General features: G+C 33.6%; 2 protein-coding genes across 6 annotated transcripts in view; one reads left to right on the forward strand and one right to left on the reverse strand.

The window, feature by feature from the left end:
- sorcs1 (sortilin-related VPS10 domain containing receptor 1) overlaps nt 1-17294 on the forward strand; it is a 36909-nt gene that overhangs the window by 17698 nt on the left and 1917 nt on the right. Inside the window, exons 18-27 of the mRNA XM_077718187.1 lie at nt 253-424; nt 847-1033; nt 1231-1364; nt 2073-2196; nt 2301-2413; nt 2727-2861; nt 4891-4990; nt 14407-14512; nt 15545-15702; nt 16561-17281. Coding sequence (XP_077574313.1) covers nt 253-424; nt 847-1033; nt 1231-1364; nt 2073-2196; nt 2301-2413; nt 2727-2861; nt 4891-4990; nt 14407-14512; nt 15545-15702; nt 16561-16622 — 1291 coding nt within the window. The 3' untranslated portion in view covers nt 16623-17281. The remainder of the gene's footprint in view (nt 1-252; nt 425-846; nt 1034-1230; nt 1365-2072; nt 2197-2300; nt 2414-2726; nt 2862-4890; nt 4991-14406; nt 14513-15544; nt 15703-16560; nt 17282-17294) is intronic.
- sorcs3a (sortilin related VPS10 domain containing receptor 3a) overlaps nt 16053-17294 on the reverse strand; it is an 82816-nt gene continuing 81574 nt past the window's right edge. For all 5 annotated transcript variants that reach the window (XR_013326569.1, XR_013326568.1, XR_013326567.1 and 2 more), the window contains 2 exons: nt 16310-16348; nt 16053-16221 (listed from right to left, as the gene is read on the reverse strand). The gene's annotated coding sequence lies outside the window, so the exon portion shown is untranslated. The remainder of the gene's footprint in view (nt 16222-16309; nt 16349-17294) is intronic.

The raw sequence follows: 17294 nt of genomic DNA on the forward strand, positions 1-17294 counted from the left end.
ACACAGCAAAAGACATTATAGACATAGATAAAGATTTTTTTTGCAAGATAAGTGTACAAGACTTGTATGATAATACATGGTTAGTGTAAGTAGTGTCAAAAGCGTTATAGGCAGGTGATAGATATATTTTGGGTACCTGACGACATTCAAAAATTTGAGCGAAAGCTTGTTTCTCGCTCGTTTCAAGTGTAGCGTTTAGCTTAGCATTCTGAATAAGGTGACATTTTTGTGGGGCGTATTGATTTCCACCAGCTACAGGAAGGTGGTGTCCAACAACTGCACGGCCGGAGTCATGGACGAGTACACGGGCAAGAAGCAGCAATGTAGCACGCAAGCGCCCAAAGGTCTTCACCTGGTCACCGATGGGGGGACGCTCTCCGCCCAAGTGGGACACAATGTCACCTTCCTCCTTTTCCTGGAACAGGTCATTCTCACATAGATACATAGACATTTTACCTGGGATTAACCCATAATATACACACCCATACACCCACATACATCACCTATAGCTCAAAGACTTGGGTTAAAATGAGAAAAAAATGATTAGAATTATTTGGGAAATTATGGAGGATATTTTCAAATTTGCGATTGACTTTTTGTCATTCAAGTTGGTTAAAAAAACAATGTATACATCATTTTTTTAGGTTTAGAGTGTTCAACTAGCTAGCCTAGCATGCATCTTTTTGGCATGTCTCCATGTTATTTTGACAAATTTGAGATTCAAACATTTACCATCAAATAGAGCAGATTTGCCCGAATAATTTCACCTAAAATGAACACTGGATGAATCTGGATTTCCTGTCTTGTTTCTTCATCTTCATGGATTTTACCGTTATTCTTTGCCAGGGCGATTCCGCACAAACAAGCGTCACGCTGGAGTTGGGCGACGGTCGCGCCCTAACTTATTCCAATCTGAGTTCCATCGAGAATGGGACCAAGCACGTCTACAAAAACGCCGGCATCTACCGGGTGACCGCTTTGGCCAAAAATCGGCTCGGCGCGGAAACCGCCGTTCTCTACCTGCACATCATATGTAGGATATCGTTTTTTTTATTGCATTTTGACCTTGTAGTTTCAAGTAGGTCCTTCTTCCAGTTTTGTGTTTGCATAAAAATGGTGGCACAGGTCAGGGATATCGTGAAAGAAATGTCAATCATAGTTTTCTATTTATTGATGTGAAAGACATTCTGAATGTTTTGTATATATTGATGCGAGTATGTTTTTGATCAGGTCCCCTTGAATCTATCCACTTGTCGGCTCCGTTTGTGGCCGTGAAGAATAAGAAAGTCAACCTGACGGCCATCCTGTGGCCCAGTCAAGTGGGAACGGTCACCTACATCTGGTGGATTGGAAATAACACGGAGGTACGCCCATGTCGCGTCTTAAATGTGAGATCCGTTGCTTTAAGACCGGATATATGCGGCATATCTTAACTTGGTTAAAGGGATAAGCTGTTTGAAGCATGAATTATCTCTGGTCATAAATATGTTTACGTGAGTGTGTGTGTGTATAACATATATAAGATGTCTTGAGAGTTCATCACTAGTGTGCACTTTTTTGCATGAGCTGATATTTTGAAACTCAGATTTAGACAATTTGAAATGTGTAAGATTTCAAACTGATTGCTTTCCATTGATTCAAAACAACATTAATTTATTTTCCATCCTGCCTGTCCTCAAGAGAGTCTTTGGGGGGGTGCTGGAGCTTATCCCAGCCAAATTTGGGCAGTAGGCGGGACCTGGAGAGGGTAAAGAAATTCAAACAACTTGTCTATTAGGATAAGACAGACGTTTTCTGGCTACCATAAAAAAATTCAACTCTTTACATTGCACGGTTTGGATAAACGTAGCGAGAGAATCTTAACATACACACTCACACACCCATAAATCATGCTTTATAAGGATTATAATTATGTCAACTCGATTTTAATGCTGGTTGCTGCAATTTGATGTTTAAGCCAGCAGAAAATAACGTATGGAAAGAAGCTAGGCCTAGAAACTGCCGTCTTGCACGCCATTTGGCCTCCCGACCCTCTTCCGCCCTGATTTTTGTGTCTTTTCTTTTCCCAGCAGCCCATGATCACCCTGGAGGCCAGTCTGACGTGCGCCTTTTCCCAAGAAGGAATCAGCACGGTCACCGTTCAGGTGTCCGCGGGGAATATTATTCTGCAAGAGAGAAGATCCATTTCCGTCCACGGTGAGCTCACCTCGAGTTTATTTCACGGCGGCTAGGAAGAAACTCCCAGGATATGAGCAAAGGAAAGTAAACGTCACCCATTTTTCTTCTTTTTTTTCATGTAGAATATTTCCAATCACATTTGCTGGCTTTTTCTCCAAATCTGGACGAACACAACCCGGACGTTCCAGAATGGAGGATGGATCTTAGTAGGGTCCTCAAGAACTCACTTATCCAGGTAACAAACAATAGATGGGAAATGGCGGATGCTTCTTCATGTCAAGCTTTAAATCTTATTGTACTTGTATCATGACAACATAGTATAGTAAGGCTTTTTTTTCGCAACAAAACGACATAGTATAGTAAGGCTTTTTTTCCGCAAAAAATGAAATAGTATAGTAAGGCTTTTTTCCTTAATAAACGACATAGCATAGTAAGGTTTTTTCTTTATAAAAATGACATAGTATAGTAAGGCTTTTTTATATATATAAAATGTCGGAACAAATATTTCAAAGGAAGTACCCGCCATTTATCTACGTGTTCCTCGGTAGGCCACGGGCGTCAGACGGGATCAACTCCTGGTCACGGTCCTCCCGGGCTTGCCCACGACGGCGGAGGTTTTCCTCCTGCTGGACCGAGGACTAAAGGCAGTGGACCACAAGAGGAAATCGGCACACTTGGATCAGGTGAGAACCTCTCAGCAGGTCTAACAAAAAACCTTTCAAATCAGCCTCTGTTTGCACGACTATTATTTGAAGCTTTGGAGTCAAATGAGTTCCATGTTCTTCCAGTAGAGGTCAGTGTAGGTGCGCCAGCAGTAGTATATGGTCCCTTCATTTTATACTCCTCGATCGAACCTTGGGAGATATTAAAAAACGATCTGGAAACTCCCCCGCGGCAATTCTCGTGGGAGCCAAAATGGGATGTCTGGATAGATTCATCACTCAATCATTGCTGGCTAAATGTGGACTTTGAAAAGCTTAGAGCTTCAACTCAGTGATTGTCATCTTTACTCTGTGGGGGGGGGGGGGTTCATCTGTGAGTGAAATATGAAATTGCAAAGGAAATCAATTTGGTACACTTTGATGTGGTCAGTCACATGGAAAGCCTCTTTTGATTCTCCTAGCCGCCAAGAAATCTTCATTGGAGGATGTTATCGTAAAAGAACTCTGCATATTATCTTTTAGAGAGAGATTTATGAACCGTGTTATGCAGTACACTGGGGATTATGAGTTTTAATATGAAAAAAAAAAACTAACTTTTGAGTTACCTTAAACCAGGGATGCCCAATTCTGGCCTTCTAACTCCCTTAAATAGTTGTAAATATGGTATAATATTTGTATTTTATTGCTAGGAGGCATATATTAGTTGCTTTTTGTTCCGATTATAATTCAATTTGATCAATTTTAGTATCATGATACCTGTCAATGTGTACGTTTTTTGATCATTTCAAATTGTGGACAACTTGTACGGAATTTTTTAAAACGTTTTTTCGTAAAAAACGATCTGTTTTTATCCATTTCGGCTCTCATCCAGATCGTTTTAGTCACTGTTAACAAATGAAAATGTCATCGTTTACTGCTAATATTGCCCTTTTTACTACATAAATATAGCGCGTCAGCAAGCAGTGTATCCAGACAGTCAAGTCATACAGCTAAATATACAGAATCTTGATTTTAGTCCATACACAAGGCGCACCGAATGATTGGGCGCCGCCATCCACTTTGGGTAAAATCTTTGACTTTTAATTGCGTCTTGTATGAGTAACTATGTGCCATGTTGCATTAGTACGGTTTATTATCACTTAATGGGACTTGCAACCATTAATAAGGGGAGCAATTGGCCGAGGTTGACAGGTATTAAATGAGATGAAACTTTATTATGTATCATGTCCAAGGTTAAAATACTTAGATCTTAATGTTAGCGCGCGGTAGTGACCTTCGATTTACAGTATGTGTTTTGATTGCCAAAACAGTTGTACTCCATTTTAAAAGTCGTGTTTAATTCACTGAGGTTATAAATAATTCAAGGGTGCTTGAACACATAAATCTAGCGCTTGGTGGTAAGGGAGCCATTGTGGTTTCGTTGGGTCACGGCGGCTTGTACACCAGTCAAATACAGTTTGCCGAATAGTCACATGGGATGAAACTACTCCGAGAAGCTAACTGGCTAGTTATTGAGACGCTAGTCCTCAGCACGCAATCCATCAATACTTAATTGTCGCATTGTGGGTGTGTTTTAAAGATTATTTTTTTCACACTAGGCTGTGTGAAAAGGTCCGGCGGCAACATGGCCGCGGGAAGTAGCGGCATTGCGTGAGATTTTTGCCCTGACCTTGGCATTTTGAAGGAGGAATTGAAGGTGATGGCCGCCACGAACGGCTGCGTGATGGAGCCCGTGGCGTTTTGAAAATGACTCAACTTGAGCATGACGCAAAAGTCCAAAGTTCAAACTCTCCTCCGGTTTTGATTTGGCACGGATAGGCCACAGAAATGTGAAGATATGCTGTGTTTTTGATTGGCTGCTGGTGGAAAATAGGTCTATCCCTACACGATTCTGTACGAGAGGGTGCTTATATAAGATTGTTGCTTTTTCATTTCTGTATATGTGAAGGATTTGGGTGTATTTTTTTAGGCTCATGTCATTATTGTGTCAAAATCACAGTTCAGATACTCGGCGATATTGAAAGATGTTTTTTATTTGTATGACCAACAGCTCTCTGAGACGTTGCTGAGTGCCTTGAATCAGAATCTGGTTCAGTTCACCCTACGGCCAGGGGTCCAGGTCACCGTCTATGCGGCGCACCTGTCAGCTGGTAAGCCAACGCAATCGCACTTTTCCAATGCTTCCAATAGTATCCATAGCAGCGTTTCCCAACCACTTCTTTTGTAACGGTTAGGGGGTTTTAAATACAAAAGGGTTAGGGTTAGGATGTTTTAAATACAAAAGGGTTAGGGTGTTTTAAATACAAAAGCGTTAGGGTTAGGGTTTAAAGGTTAAAAATGACCACGTATAGTAAGGCTTTTTTTTGGGTAAAAAATGACCATATATGGTAAGGCTTTTTTTCTTAAAAAAAACAACCATGTATAGTAAGGCTTTTATTTGGTCAAAAATGACCATGTATAGTAAGGCTTTTTTTCTTAAAAAAAACCAACCATGTATAGTAAGGCTTTTATTTGGTAAAAAATGACATAGTATAGTAAGGCTTTTTTTGTTAGAAAAACGACATAGTATAGTAAGGCTTTTTAATTCACAAAACGACATAGTATAGTAAAGCTTTTTGATTCAAAAAATGACATAGTATAGTAAGGCTTTTTCTTAAAAAAACAACATAGTATAGTAAGGCTTTTTGATTCAAAAAACGACATAGTATAGTAAGGCTTTTTTATTCAAAAAAACGACATAGTATAGTAAGGCTTTTTTCTTCAAAAAAACGACATAGTATAGTAAGGCTTTTTTCTTCAAAAAAACGACATAGTATAGTAAGGCTTTTTCGTTAAAAAACGACATCGTATAGTAAGGCTTTTTTATTCAAAAAAACGACATAGTATAGTAAGGCTTTTTTATTCAAAAGACGACATAGTATAGTAAGGCTTTTTTATTAAAAAAAAACGACATAGTATAGTAAGGCTTTTTTATTCAAAAAAACGACATAGTATAGTAAGGCTTTTTTATTCAAAAAAACGACATAGTATAGTAAGGCTTTTTTCTTCAAAAAAACGACATAGTATAGTAAGGCTTTTTCGTTAAAAAACGACATAGTATAGTAAGGCTTTTTTATTCAAAAAAACGACATAGTATAGTAAGGCTTTTTGATTCAAAAAACGACATAGTATAGTAAGGCTTTTTTATTCAAAAAAACGACATAGTATAGTAAGGCTTTTTTATTCAAAAAAACAACATAGTATAGTAAGGCTTTTTTCTTCAAAAAAACGACATAGTATAGTAAGGCTTTTTCGTTAAAAAACGACATAGTATAGTAAGGCTTTTTTATTCAAAAAAACGACATAGTATAGTAAGGCTTTTTGATTCAAAAAACGACATAGTATAGTAAGGCTTTTTTATTCAAAAAAACGACATAGTATAGTAAGGCTTTTTTCTTCAAAAAAACGACATAGTATAGTAAGGCTTTTTTCTTCAAAAAAACGACATAGTATAGTAAGGCTTTTTCGTTAAAAAACGACATCGTATAGTAAGGCTTTTTTATTCAAAAAAACGACATAGTATAGTAAGGCTTTTTTCTTCAAAAAAACGACATAGTATAGTAAGGCTTTTTCGTTAAAAAACGACATAGTATAGTAAGGCTTTTTTATTCAAAAAAACGACATAGTATAGTAAGGCTTTTTGATTCAAAAAACGACATAGTATAGTAAGGCTTTTTTATTCAAAAAAACGACATAGTATAGTAAGGCTTTTTTATTCAAAAAAACAACATAGTATAGTAAGGCTTTTTTCTTCAAAAAAACGACATAGTATAGTAAGGCTTTTTCGTTGAAAAACGACATAGTATAGTAAGGCTTTTTTATTCAAAAAAACGACATAGTATAGTAAGGCTTTTTGATTCAAAAAACGACATAGTATAGTAAGGCTTTTTTATTCAAAAAAACGACATAGTATAGTAAGGCTTTTTTCTTCAAAAAAACGACATAGTATAGTAAGGCTTTTTTCTTCAAAAAAACGACATAGTATAGTAAGGCTTTTTCGTTAAAAAACGACATCGTATAGTAAGGCTTTTTTATTCAAAAAAACGACATAGTATAGTAAGGCTTTTTTATTCAAAAAACGACATAGTATAGTAAGGCTTTTTTATTAAAAAAAAACGACATAGTATAGTAAGGCTTTTTTATTCAAAAAAACGACATAGTATAGTAAGGCTTTTTTATTCAAAAAAACGACATAGTATAGTAAGGCTTTTTTCTTCAAAAAAACGACATAGTATAGTAAGGCTTTTTCGTTAAAAAACGACATAGTATAGTAAGGCTTTTTTATTCAAAAAAACGACATAGTATAGTAAGGCTTTTTTATTCAAAAAAACGACATAGTATAGTAAGGCTTTTTTATTCTAAAAAACGACATAGTATAGTAAGGCTTTTTTATTTAAAAAAAACGACATAGTATAGTAAGGCTTTTTTGTTAAAAAAAACGACATAGTATAGTAAGTCTTTTTTGTCCAAAAAAATGACATAGTATAGTAAGGCTTTTTTATTCAAAAAAACGACATAGTATAGTAAGGCTTTTTTGTTAAAAAAAACGACATAGTATAGTAAGTCTTTTTTGTCCAAAAAAATGACATAGTATAGTAAGGCTTTTTTATTCAAAAAAACGACATAGTATAGTAAGGCTTTTTTATTCAAAAAAACGACATAGTATAGTAAGGCTTTTTTCTTCAAAAAAACGACATAGTATAGTAAGGCTTTTTCGTTAAAAAACGACATCGTATAGTAAGGCTTTTTTATTCAAAAAAACGACATAGTATAGTAAGGCTTTTTTGTTAAAAAAAACGACATAGTATAGTAAGTCTTTTTTGTCCAAAAAAATGACATAGTATAGTAAGGCTTTTTTATTCAAAAAAACGACATAGTATAGTAAGGCTTTTTTATTCAAAAAAACGACATAGTATAGTAAGGCTTTTTTCTTCAAAAAAACGACATAGTATAGTAAGGCTTTTTCGTTAAAAAACGACATAGTATAGTAAGGCTTTTTTATTCAAAAAAACGACATAGTATAGTAAGGCTTTTTTATTCAAAAAAACGACATAGTATAGTAAGGCTTTTTTATTCAAAAAAACGACATAGTATAGTAAGGCTTTTTTCTTCAAAAAAACGACATAGTATAGTAAGGCTTTTTCGTTAAAAAACGACATCGTATAGTAAGGCTTTTTTATTCAAAAAAACGACATAGTATAGTAAGGCTTTTTTCTTCAAAAAAACGACATAGTATAGTAAGGCTTTTTCGTTAAAAAACGACATAGTATAGTAAGGCTTTTTTATTCAAAAAAACGACATAGTATAGTAAGGCTTTTTGATTCAAAAAACGACATAGTATAGTAAGGCTTTTTTATTCAAAAAAACGACATAGTATAGTAAGGCTTTTTTATTCAAAAAAACAACATAGTATAGTAAGGCTTTTTTCTTCAAAAAAACGACATAGTATAGTAAGGCTTTTTCGTTGAAAAACGACATAGTATAGTAAGGCTTTTTTATTCAAAAAAACGACATAGTATAGTAAGGCTTTTTGATTCAAAAAACGACATAGTATAGTAAGGCTTTTTTATTCAAAAAAACGACATAGTATAGTAAGGCTTTTTTCTTCAAAAAAACGACATAGTATAGTAAGGCTTTTTTCTTCAAAAAAACGACATAGTATAGTAAGGCTTTTTCGTTAAAAAACGACATCGTATAGTAAGGCTTTTTTATTCAAAAAAACGACATAGTATAGTAAGGCTTTTTTATTCAAAAAACGACATAGTATAGTAAGGCTTTTTTATTAAAAAAAAACGACATAGTATAGTAAGGCTTTTTTATTCAAAAAAACGACATAGTATAGTAAGGCTTTTTTATTCAAAAAAACGACATAGTATAGTAAGGCTTTTTTCTTCAAAAAAACGACATAGTATAGTAAGGCTTTTTCGTTAAAAAACGACATAGTATAGTAAGGCTTTTTTATTCAAAAAAACGACATAGTATAGTAAGGCTTTTTTATTCAAAAAAACGACATAGTATAGTAAGGCTTTTTTATTCAAAAAAACGACATAGTATAGTAAGGCTTTTTTATTCAAAAAAACGACATAGTATAGTAAGGCTTTTTTCTTCAAAAAAACGACATAGTATAGTAAGGCTTTTTCGTTAAAAAACGACATAGTATAGTAAGGCTTTTTTATTCAAAAAAACGACATAGTATAGTAAGGCTTTTTTATTCAAAAAAACGACATAGTATAGTAAGGCTTTTTTATTCAAAAAAACGACATAGTATAGTAAGGCTTTTTTATTCAAAAAAACGACATAGTATAGTAAGGCTTTTTTATTCAAAAAAACAACATAGTATAGTAAGGCTTTTTTATTCAAAAAAACGACATAGTATAGTAAGGCTTTTTTATTCAAAAAACGACATAGTATAGTAAGGCTTTTTTATTCAAAAAAACGACATAGTATAGTAAGGCTTTTTTATTCAAAAAAACGACATAGTATAGTAAGGCTTTTTTATTCAAAAAAACGACATAGTATAGTTAGGCTTTTTTATTCAAAAAAACGACATAGTATAGTAAGGCTTTTTTATTCAAAAAAACGACATAGTATAGTAAGGCTTTTTTATTCAAAAAAACGACATAGTATAGTAAGGCTTTTTTATTCAAAAAACGACATAGTATAGTAAGGCTTTTTTATTCAAAAAAACGACATAGTATAGTAAGGCTTTTTTATTCAAAAAAACGACATAGTATAGTAAGGCTTTTTTATTCAAAAAAACGACATAGTATAGTAAGGCTTTTTTATTCAAAGAAAACGACATAGTATAGTAAGGCTTTTTTATTCAAAAAAACGACATAGTATAGTAAGGCTTTTTTATTCTAAAAAACGACATAGTATAGTAAGGCTTTTTTATTTAAAAAAAACGACATAGTATAGTAAGGCTTTTTTGTTAAAAAAAACGACATAGTATAGTAAGTCTTTTTTGTCCAAAAAAATGACATAGTATAGTAAGGCTTTTTTGTTCAAAAAAACGACATAGTATAGTAAGGCTTTTTTATTCAAAAAAACGACATAGTATAGTAAGGCTTTTTTATTCAAAAAAACGACATAGTATAGTAAGGCTTTTTTATTCAAAAAACGACATAGTATAGTAAGGCTTTTTTATTCAAAAAAACGACATAGTATAGTAAGGCTTTTTTATTAAAAAAAACGACATAGTATAGTAAGGCTTTTTTATTCAAAAAAAACGACATAGTATAGTAAGGCTTTTTTATTCAAAGAAAACGACATAGTATAGTAAGGCTTTTTTATTCAAAAAAACGACATAGTATAGTAAGGCTTTTTTATTCAAAAAAACGACATAGTATAGTAAGGCTGTTTTATTAAAAAACGACATAGTATAGTAAGGCTTTTTTTCCTTAAAAAAACGACATAGTATAGTAAGGCTTTTTTCTTCAAAAAACGACATAGTATAGTAAGGCTTTTTTATTCAAAAAAACGACATAGTATAGTAAGGCTTTTTTATTCAAAAAAACGACATAGTATAGTTAGGCTTTTTTATTCAAAAAAACGACATAGTATAGTAAGGCTTTTTTATTCAAAAAAACGACATAGTATAGTAAGGCTTTTTTATTCAAAAAAAACGACATAGTATAGTAAGGCTTTTTTATTCAAAAAACGACATAGTATAGTAAGGCTTTTTTATTCAAAAAAACGACATAGTATAGTAAGGCTTTTTATTCAAAAAAACGACATAGTATAGTAAGGCTTTTTTATTCAAAAAAACGACATAGTATAGTAAGGCTTTTTTATTCAAAGAAAACGACATAGTATAGTAAGGCTTTTTTATTCAAAAAAACGACATAGTATAGTAAGGCTTTTTTATTCTAAAAAACGACATAGTATAGTAAGGCTTTTTTATTTAAAAAAAACGACATAGTATAGTAAGGCTTTTTTGTTAAAAAAAACGACATAGTATAGTAAGGCTTTTTTATTCAAAAAAACGACATAGTATAGTAAGGCTTTTTTATTCAAAAAAACGACATAGTATAGTAAGGCTTTTTTATTCAAAAAACGACATAGTATAGTAAGGCTTTTTTATTAAAAAAAACGACATAGTATAGTAAGGCTTTTTTATTAAAAAAAACGACATAGTATAGTAAGGCTTTTTTATTCAAAAAAAACGACATAGTATAGTAAGGCTTTTTTATTCAAAGAAAACGACATAGTAAGGCTTTTTTATTCAAAAAAACGACATAGTATAGTAAGGCTTTTTTATTCAAAAAAACGACATAGTATAGTAAGGCTGTTTTATTAAAAAACGACATAGTATAGTAAGGCTTTTTTTCCTTAAAAAAACGACATAGTATAGTAAGGCTTTTTTCTTCAAAAAACGACATAGTATAGTAAGGCTTTTTTATTCAAAAAAACGACATAGTATAGTAAGGCTTTTTTATTCAAAAAAACGACATAGTATAGTTAGGCTTTTTTATTCAAAAAAACGACATAGTATAGTAAGGCTTTTTTATTCAAAAAAACGACATAGTATAGTAAGGCTTTTTTATTCAAAAAAACGACATAGTATAGTAAGGCTTTTTTATTCAAAAAACGACATAGTATAGTAAGGCTTTTTTATTCAAAAAAACGACATAGTATAGTAAGGCTTTTTTATTCAAAAAAACGACATAGTATAGTAAGGCTTTTTTATTCAAAAAAACGACATAGTATAGTAAGGCTTTTTTATTCAAAGAAAACGACATAGTATAGTAAGGCTTTTTTATTCAAAAAAACGACATAGTATAGTAAGGCTTTTTTATTCTAAAAAACGACATAGTATAGTAAGGCTTTTTTATTTAAAAAAAACGACATAGTATAGTAAGGCTTTTTTGTTAAAAAAAACGACATAGTATAGTAAGTCTTTTTTGTCCAAAAAAATGACATAGTATAGTAAGGCTTTTTTGTTCAAAAAAACGACATAGTATAGTAAGGCTTTTTTATTCAAAAAAACGACATAGTATAGTAAGGCTTTTTTATTCAAAAAAACGACATAGTATAGTAAGGCTTTTTTATTCAAAAAACGACATAGTATAGTAAGGATTTTTTATTCAAAAAAACGACATAGTATAGTAAGGCTTTTTTATTAAAAAAAACGACATAGTATAGTAAGGCTTTTTTATTCAAAAAAACGACATAGTATAGTAAGGCTTTTTTATTCAAAGAAAACGACATAGTATAGTAAGGCTTTTTTATTCAAAAAAACGACATAGTATAGTAAGGCTTTTTTATTCAAAAAAACGACATAGTATAGTAAGGCTGTTTTATTAAAAAACGACATAGTATAGTAAGGCTTTTTTTCCTTAAAAAAACGACATAGTATAGTAAGGCTTTTTTCTTCAAAAAACGACATAGTATAGTAAGGCTTTTTTCTTCAAAAAACGACATAGTATAGTAAGGCTTTTATTCGCGCAAAAACGACATAGTATAGTAAGGCTTTTCTTCCTTAAAAAACGACATGCTATAGTAAGGCTTTTTCGTTAAAAAACGACATAGTATAGTAAGGCTTTTTGGTTAAAAAACGACATAGTATAGTAAGGCTTTTTGGTTAAAAAACGACATAGTATAGTAAGGCTTTTTGGTTAAAAAACGACATAGTATAGTAAGGCTTTTTGGTTAAAAAACGACATAGTATAGTAAGGCTTTTTGGTTAAAAAACGACATAGTATAGTAAGGCTTTTTGGTTAAAAAACGACATAGTATAGTAAGGCTTTTTTGTTAAAAAACGACATACTATAGTAAGGCTTTTTCGTTAAAAAACGACAAAAAACGACATAGTATAGTAAGGGTTTTTCGTTAAAAAACGACATAGTATAGTAAGGCTTTTTGGTTAAAAAACGACATAGTATAGTAAGGCTTTTTGGTTAAAAAACGACATAGTATAGTAAGGCTTTTTTGTTAAAAAAACGACATACTATAGTAAGGCTTTTTCGTTAAAAAACGACAAAAAACGACATAGTATTGTAAGGCTTTTTCGTTAAAAAACGACATAGTATAGTAAGGCTTTTTCGTTAAAAAACGACATAGTATAGTAAAGCTTTTTCGTTAAAAAACGACATAGTATAGTAAGGCTTTTTCGTTAAAAAACGACATAGTATAGTAAGGCTTTTTCGTTAAAAAACGACATAGTATAGTAAGGCTTTTTCGTTCAAAAACGACATACTATAGTAAGGCTTTTTCGTTAAAAAACGACATAGTATAGTAAGGCTTTTTTGTTAAAAAACGACATAGTACAGTAAGGCTTTTTCGTTAAAAAACGACATACTATATTAAGGCCTTTTCGTTAAAAAACGACATAGTATAGTAAGGCTTTTTCGTTAAAAAACGACAAAAAACGACATAGTAAAGTAAGGCTTTTTCGTTAAAAAACGACATAGTATAGTAAGGCTTTTTCGTTAAAAACCGACAAAAAACGACATAGTATAGTAAGGCTTTTTCGTTAAAAAACGACATACTATAGTAAGGCTTTTTTGTTAAAAAACGACATAGTATAGTAAGGCTTTTTCGTTCAAAAACGACATAGTATAGTAAGGCTTTTTCGTTCAAAAACGACATAGTATAGTAAGGCTTTTTTGTTAAAAAACGACATAGTATAGTAAGGCTTTTTCGTTAAAAAACGACATAGTATAGTAAGGCTTTTTCGTTAAAAAACGACATAGTATAGTAAGGCTTTTTCGTTAAAAAACGACATAGTATAGTAAGGCTTTTTTTGTTAAAAAACGACATAGTATAGTAAGGCTTTTTCGTTAAAAAACGACAAAAAACGACATAGTATAGTTAGGCTTTTTCGTTCAAAAACGACATAGTATAGTAAGGCTTTTTCGTTAAAAAACGACATAGTATAGTAAGGCTTTTTTTGTTAAAAAAACGACATAGTATAGTAAGGCTTTTTCTTAAAAAAACGACATAGTATAGTAAGGCTTTTTGATTCAAAAAATGACATAGTATAGTAAGGCTTTTTCTTCAAAAATCAACCATGTATAGTAAGGCTTTTATTTGGTCAAAAATGACCATGTATAGTAAGGCTTTTTTTCTTAAAAAAAACAACCATGTATAGTAAGGCTTTTATTTGGTCAAAAATGACCATGTATAGTAAGGCTTTTTTTCTTTAAAAAAAACAACCATGTATAGTAAGGCTTTTATTTGGTCAAAAATGACCATGTATAGTAAGGCTTTTATTTGGTCAAAAACAACCATGTATAGTAAGGCTTTTATTTGGTCAAAAATGACCATGTATAGTAAGGCTTTTGTTTCTTTAAAAAAACAACAACCATGTATAGTAAGGCTTTTTTTCTTAAAAAACAACCATGTATTGTAAGGCTTTTATTTGGTAAAAAAAAAGTCAAGTAGAGTAGTAAGTCTTTTATTTGGTTGAACCGGCGGCCTGGTGGTGCGATAGGTAAGCACGTTGGTCTCACAGCTCTGGGGTACTGGGTTCAAATTCAGGTCACGTCCATCTGTGTGAAGTTTTCATGTTCTCATCTCTATACAGCACCCCTCGTGGACAGCGGTGAGAACCACAGTACCTCTGCCATGCTGATGCTCTTGTCGGTGGTGATCGGAGGCTTTGCCGTATTTGTCATCTATAAATTCAAAAGGTAAAATTTCCCGGAAATGACATGCGTGCCAGCGTTCCGCACCAAGCCAGTTGACGTGAGTTTGCCGTTTTTTGGTGGGTCAACGGATCGTGTCAATTTGCATTTGATAGCCTCTTTTTCTCACTTCCCTCCTTAAATACTGTGGAAGTTCATTGTTTCTTTTTGAGAAAAGAAATCTCAGTTGTGGCAGCCTATCAATAGTAAGCCCTTTAAAAGGAAGGCAGTTGACCTTTTTCAAATTTGAAATATGTCTTCCCCTGACATGTTGTTGCACTGAAATAGAGTAGAAATAGAAAGTAAGTACCGATCTTGACTATTCAGGCCACTGGAAGAAAAAAAACATTATCGCCTCTACTCATAACCGTTGACAAACGAAACATTTTACAGCGGCCTTATGAATAAAACAGCAGTAAAAGTCAGGATAGTGGCGGGGTGGTCAAGTGGTCAGTGTGATGGACTCACAGTCCTGTAGGCGAGGGTTTGATGCCAGGTGGGTCCTCACTGGGTGAAGTTTGCATCGTCACTCCAGACTTGCGTGGATTTGCTATTATATCACAAAAAAATGCATGCTAAGATAAATTAACACTCAAAATTGTCTTTAGCTAAGATTGGTTGGTCGTTTTTTTTCTTTGCGTTCCGTGATTGGCTGGCTACTGATACACTGTTGCCCGTAGTTAGCTGGTATAGGTTCCGGCACCCCCTGAGACCCGTGTGAGGATAAGTGGTTGAGAAAATGAATGAAAGTGAAGTTAATAGTCTTGTGTTTTTAGGGTAGGCTAAGCCAGGGGGTCAAGTTTCGGTTCTGTGGAGACCCTATCCAGTCGGTTTTCCATGTCTACCTCCACCAACACACCTGAATGAAATCATGGGGATCGGTATGAAGCTTCTGGACAGCTTGTTGATGAGTTGATCATTTGATTCAGGTGTGGTAGAGGAAGACAGACTGGATAGGGACTCTGGAGGACTGGACTTGACCACCCCCAAAGGGCTAGACCCTTGATCCAATGGCCTGAATGTAAATATTTTCTCAAGGAAGATCCCAGGCCTCAACGTCTATGCGCAGATGCAGAACGAAAAGGAGCAAGAAGTGACCAGTCCATCAACTCCGCCAGAGGCTCCGCCCAGCTCCAAGCGGGACGCGGTTCATTCTGTGGAGACTTTGGACACGGCGTTTAACCCGCAGCATATCGGTAAGACTTTGTTTCGTTGTTCTCAGAGTTTACGACCGTCATCTACGTACGACATTATCAAACTCATCGTCTTTGTTTGTTTGTTTAGAATTGACCTGTTCTGGTCCAGAAGTGCGTGGAAACTGAAACGCTGAATATGAGTATGATAAGATAAAAATAGTTCCGTCCAATACTCTTAAATTGGGTTTAACTCATGGAGTGTGTTTTTCCAACTAATCCTTCTGTTTTCTCTCAATGACATGTGATCAATACTAAGCAGGAAAAACAGTCTGCTTAAGTGTGACAATCATCCAATTTGTGAAGGCCAAACCCTAGCTAAATTGGCAACTGATAAAAAACCAAGTATGTCGTAACGTTAACCTCAAATGTTTATTGGAAATAGTCAATTGCAGGCAGTGAGTTAACAAGGAACCTTGAAATGGTCCAAAATCAGCAGGACGTCACTTTGGAATCTCCCAAAAACCAGCAGAAAGTAGCCCAAAATGATCCAAAATTGAGATTAAGCAGCTTTTACAGGTCCTAAAATGACAACAAATGACACAAAATGAACTCCTCGTCCTTAATTGACAGCAAACAATTTCCCAAAAAAGTAGCCATAGATGCTTACCTTCCAATGGCCATAGACTTCAATCCATTTGGACGGCACCTAAATTTGCAGAATGTGAAAAAAACAGTTAGCATTAAAATGCACGGCACAGATATTCGATCACTCTACCCTTGACAACTAACCCCATTCTCCCCTATATGTCTAAGTGTGCACTAACTCATTTACTTGCTTAATGTGTACATATTTTCCATTCTACATCTGAAAAAGGGACTTTTAATTGACTAAACATCTCTTGTTTTTCTCCTCTGCAGGATGTAAAAAACCTGACGTTTTTGTGAAATTCTCCCGAGGACTCCCCGCGTACGTGGTTTAACGTGTACAAAAATTTAAAGGAACAGCGCCCACTCCTGCTGCATCACATACCGGATAAGTTTTCCCAAAATCTTGTCTTTTAGCTTTGTACCCGTGCATGTCGGAGCTAACCGTAGCGCCTAGCGTACACTGTCACAACGTCGAGAATTAGCATTTCTATTTTTCTTTCTATAATTCACGTCAACATCATTCTTTGTTAGCAAACGTCCCTAAAGGGGCAACGGTCTATTATTTATTCACTTGAAGTTAATATTTACAGCTTTGTACTTGGTAAATCATGAATGTTATTATCTATTTAAAATATGCAGTATGTATTTCAATAACAAGTGTTGTATAATACTAAATGTTGCTCTAAGTTATGACTAGGCTAGAACATTTGATTGCGGCGTTTTGGGAGAACATGGCACAATTGGTATTTTTTATGATGAATTTTCATTAAGAGTGTCTTTTTCATCTATTTAAATAATATTCAATGCGCATTTTGGAAATAGAGAAACAGGCGAGAGTGGAGGCTGAAATACGGCCTAATTATTTTTGTCTGGGAGTTGTAACTAATGCTTTGATGAAGGGTTTTGACGGAATGTTTTTCTGACAGACATTAAAAATGGAGCAGTTGCTGGTATACGGGATGATTTCTTCCATCCTGCAAGCAGTAAACAGGTAAAACTTTGGT

This window comes from Stigmatopora nigra, chromosome 6 (genome assembly GCF_051989575.1).
Source record: "Stigmatopora nigra isolate UIUO_SnigA chromosome 6, RoL_Snig_1.1, whole genome shotgun sequence".
In the NCBI taxonomy this organism is placed as follows: domain Eukaryota; kingdom Metazoa; phylum Chordata; class Actinopteri; order Syngnathiformes; family Syngnathidae; genus Stigmatopora; species Stigmatopora nigra.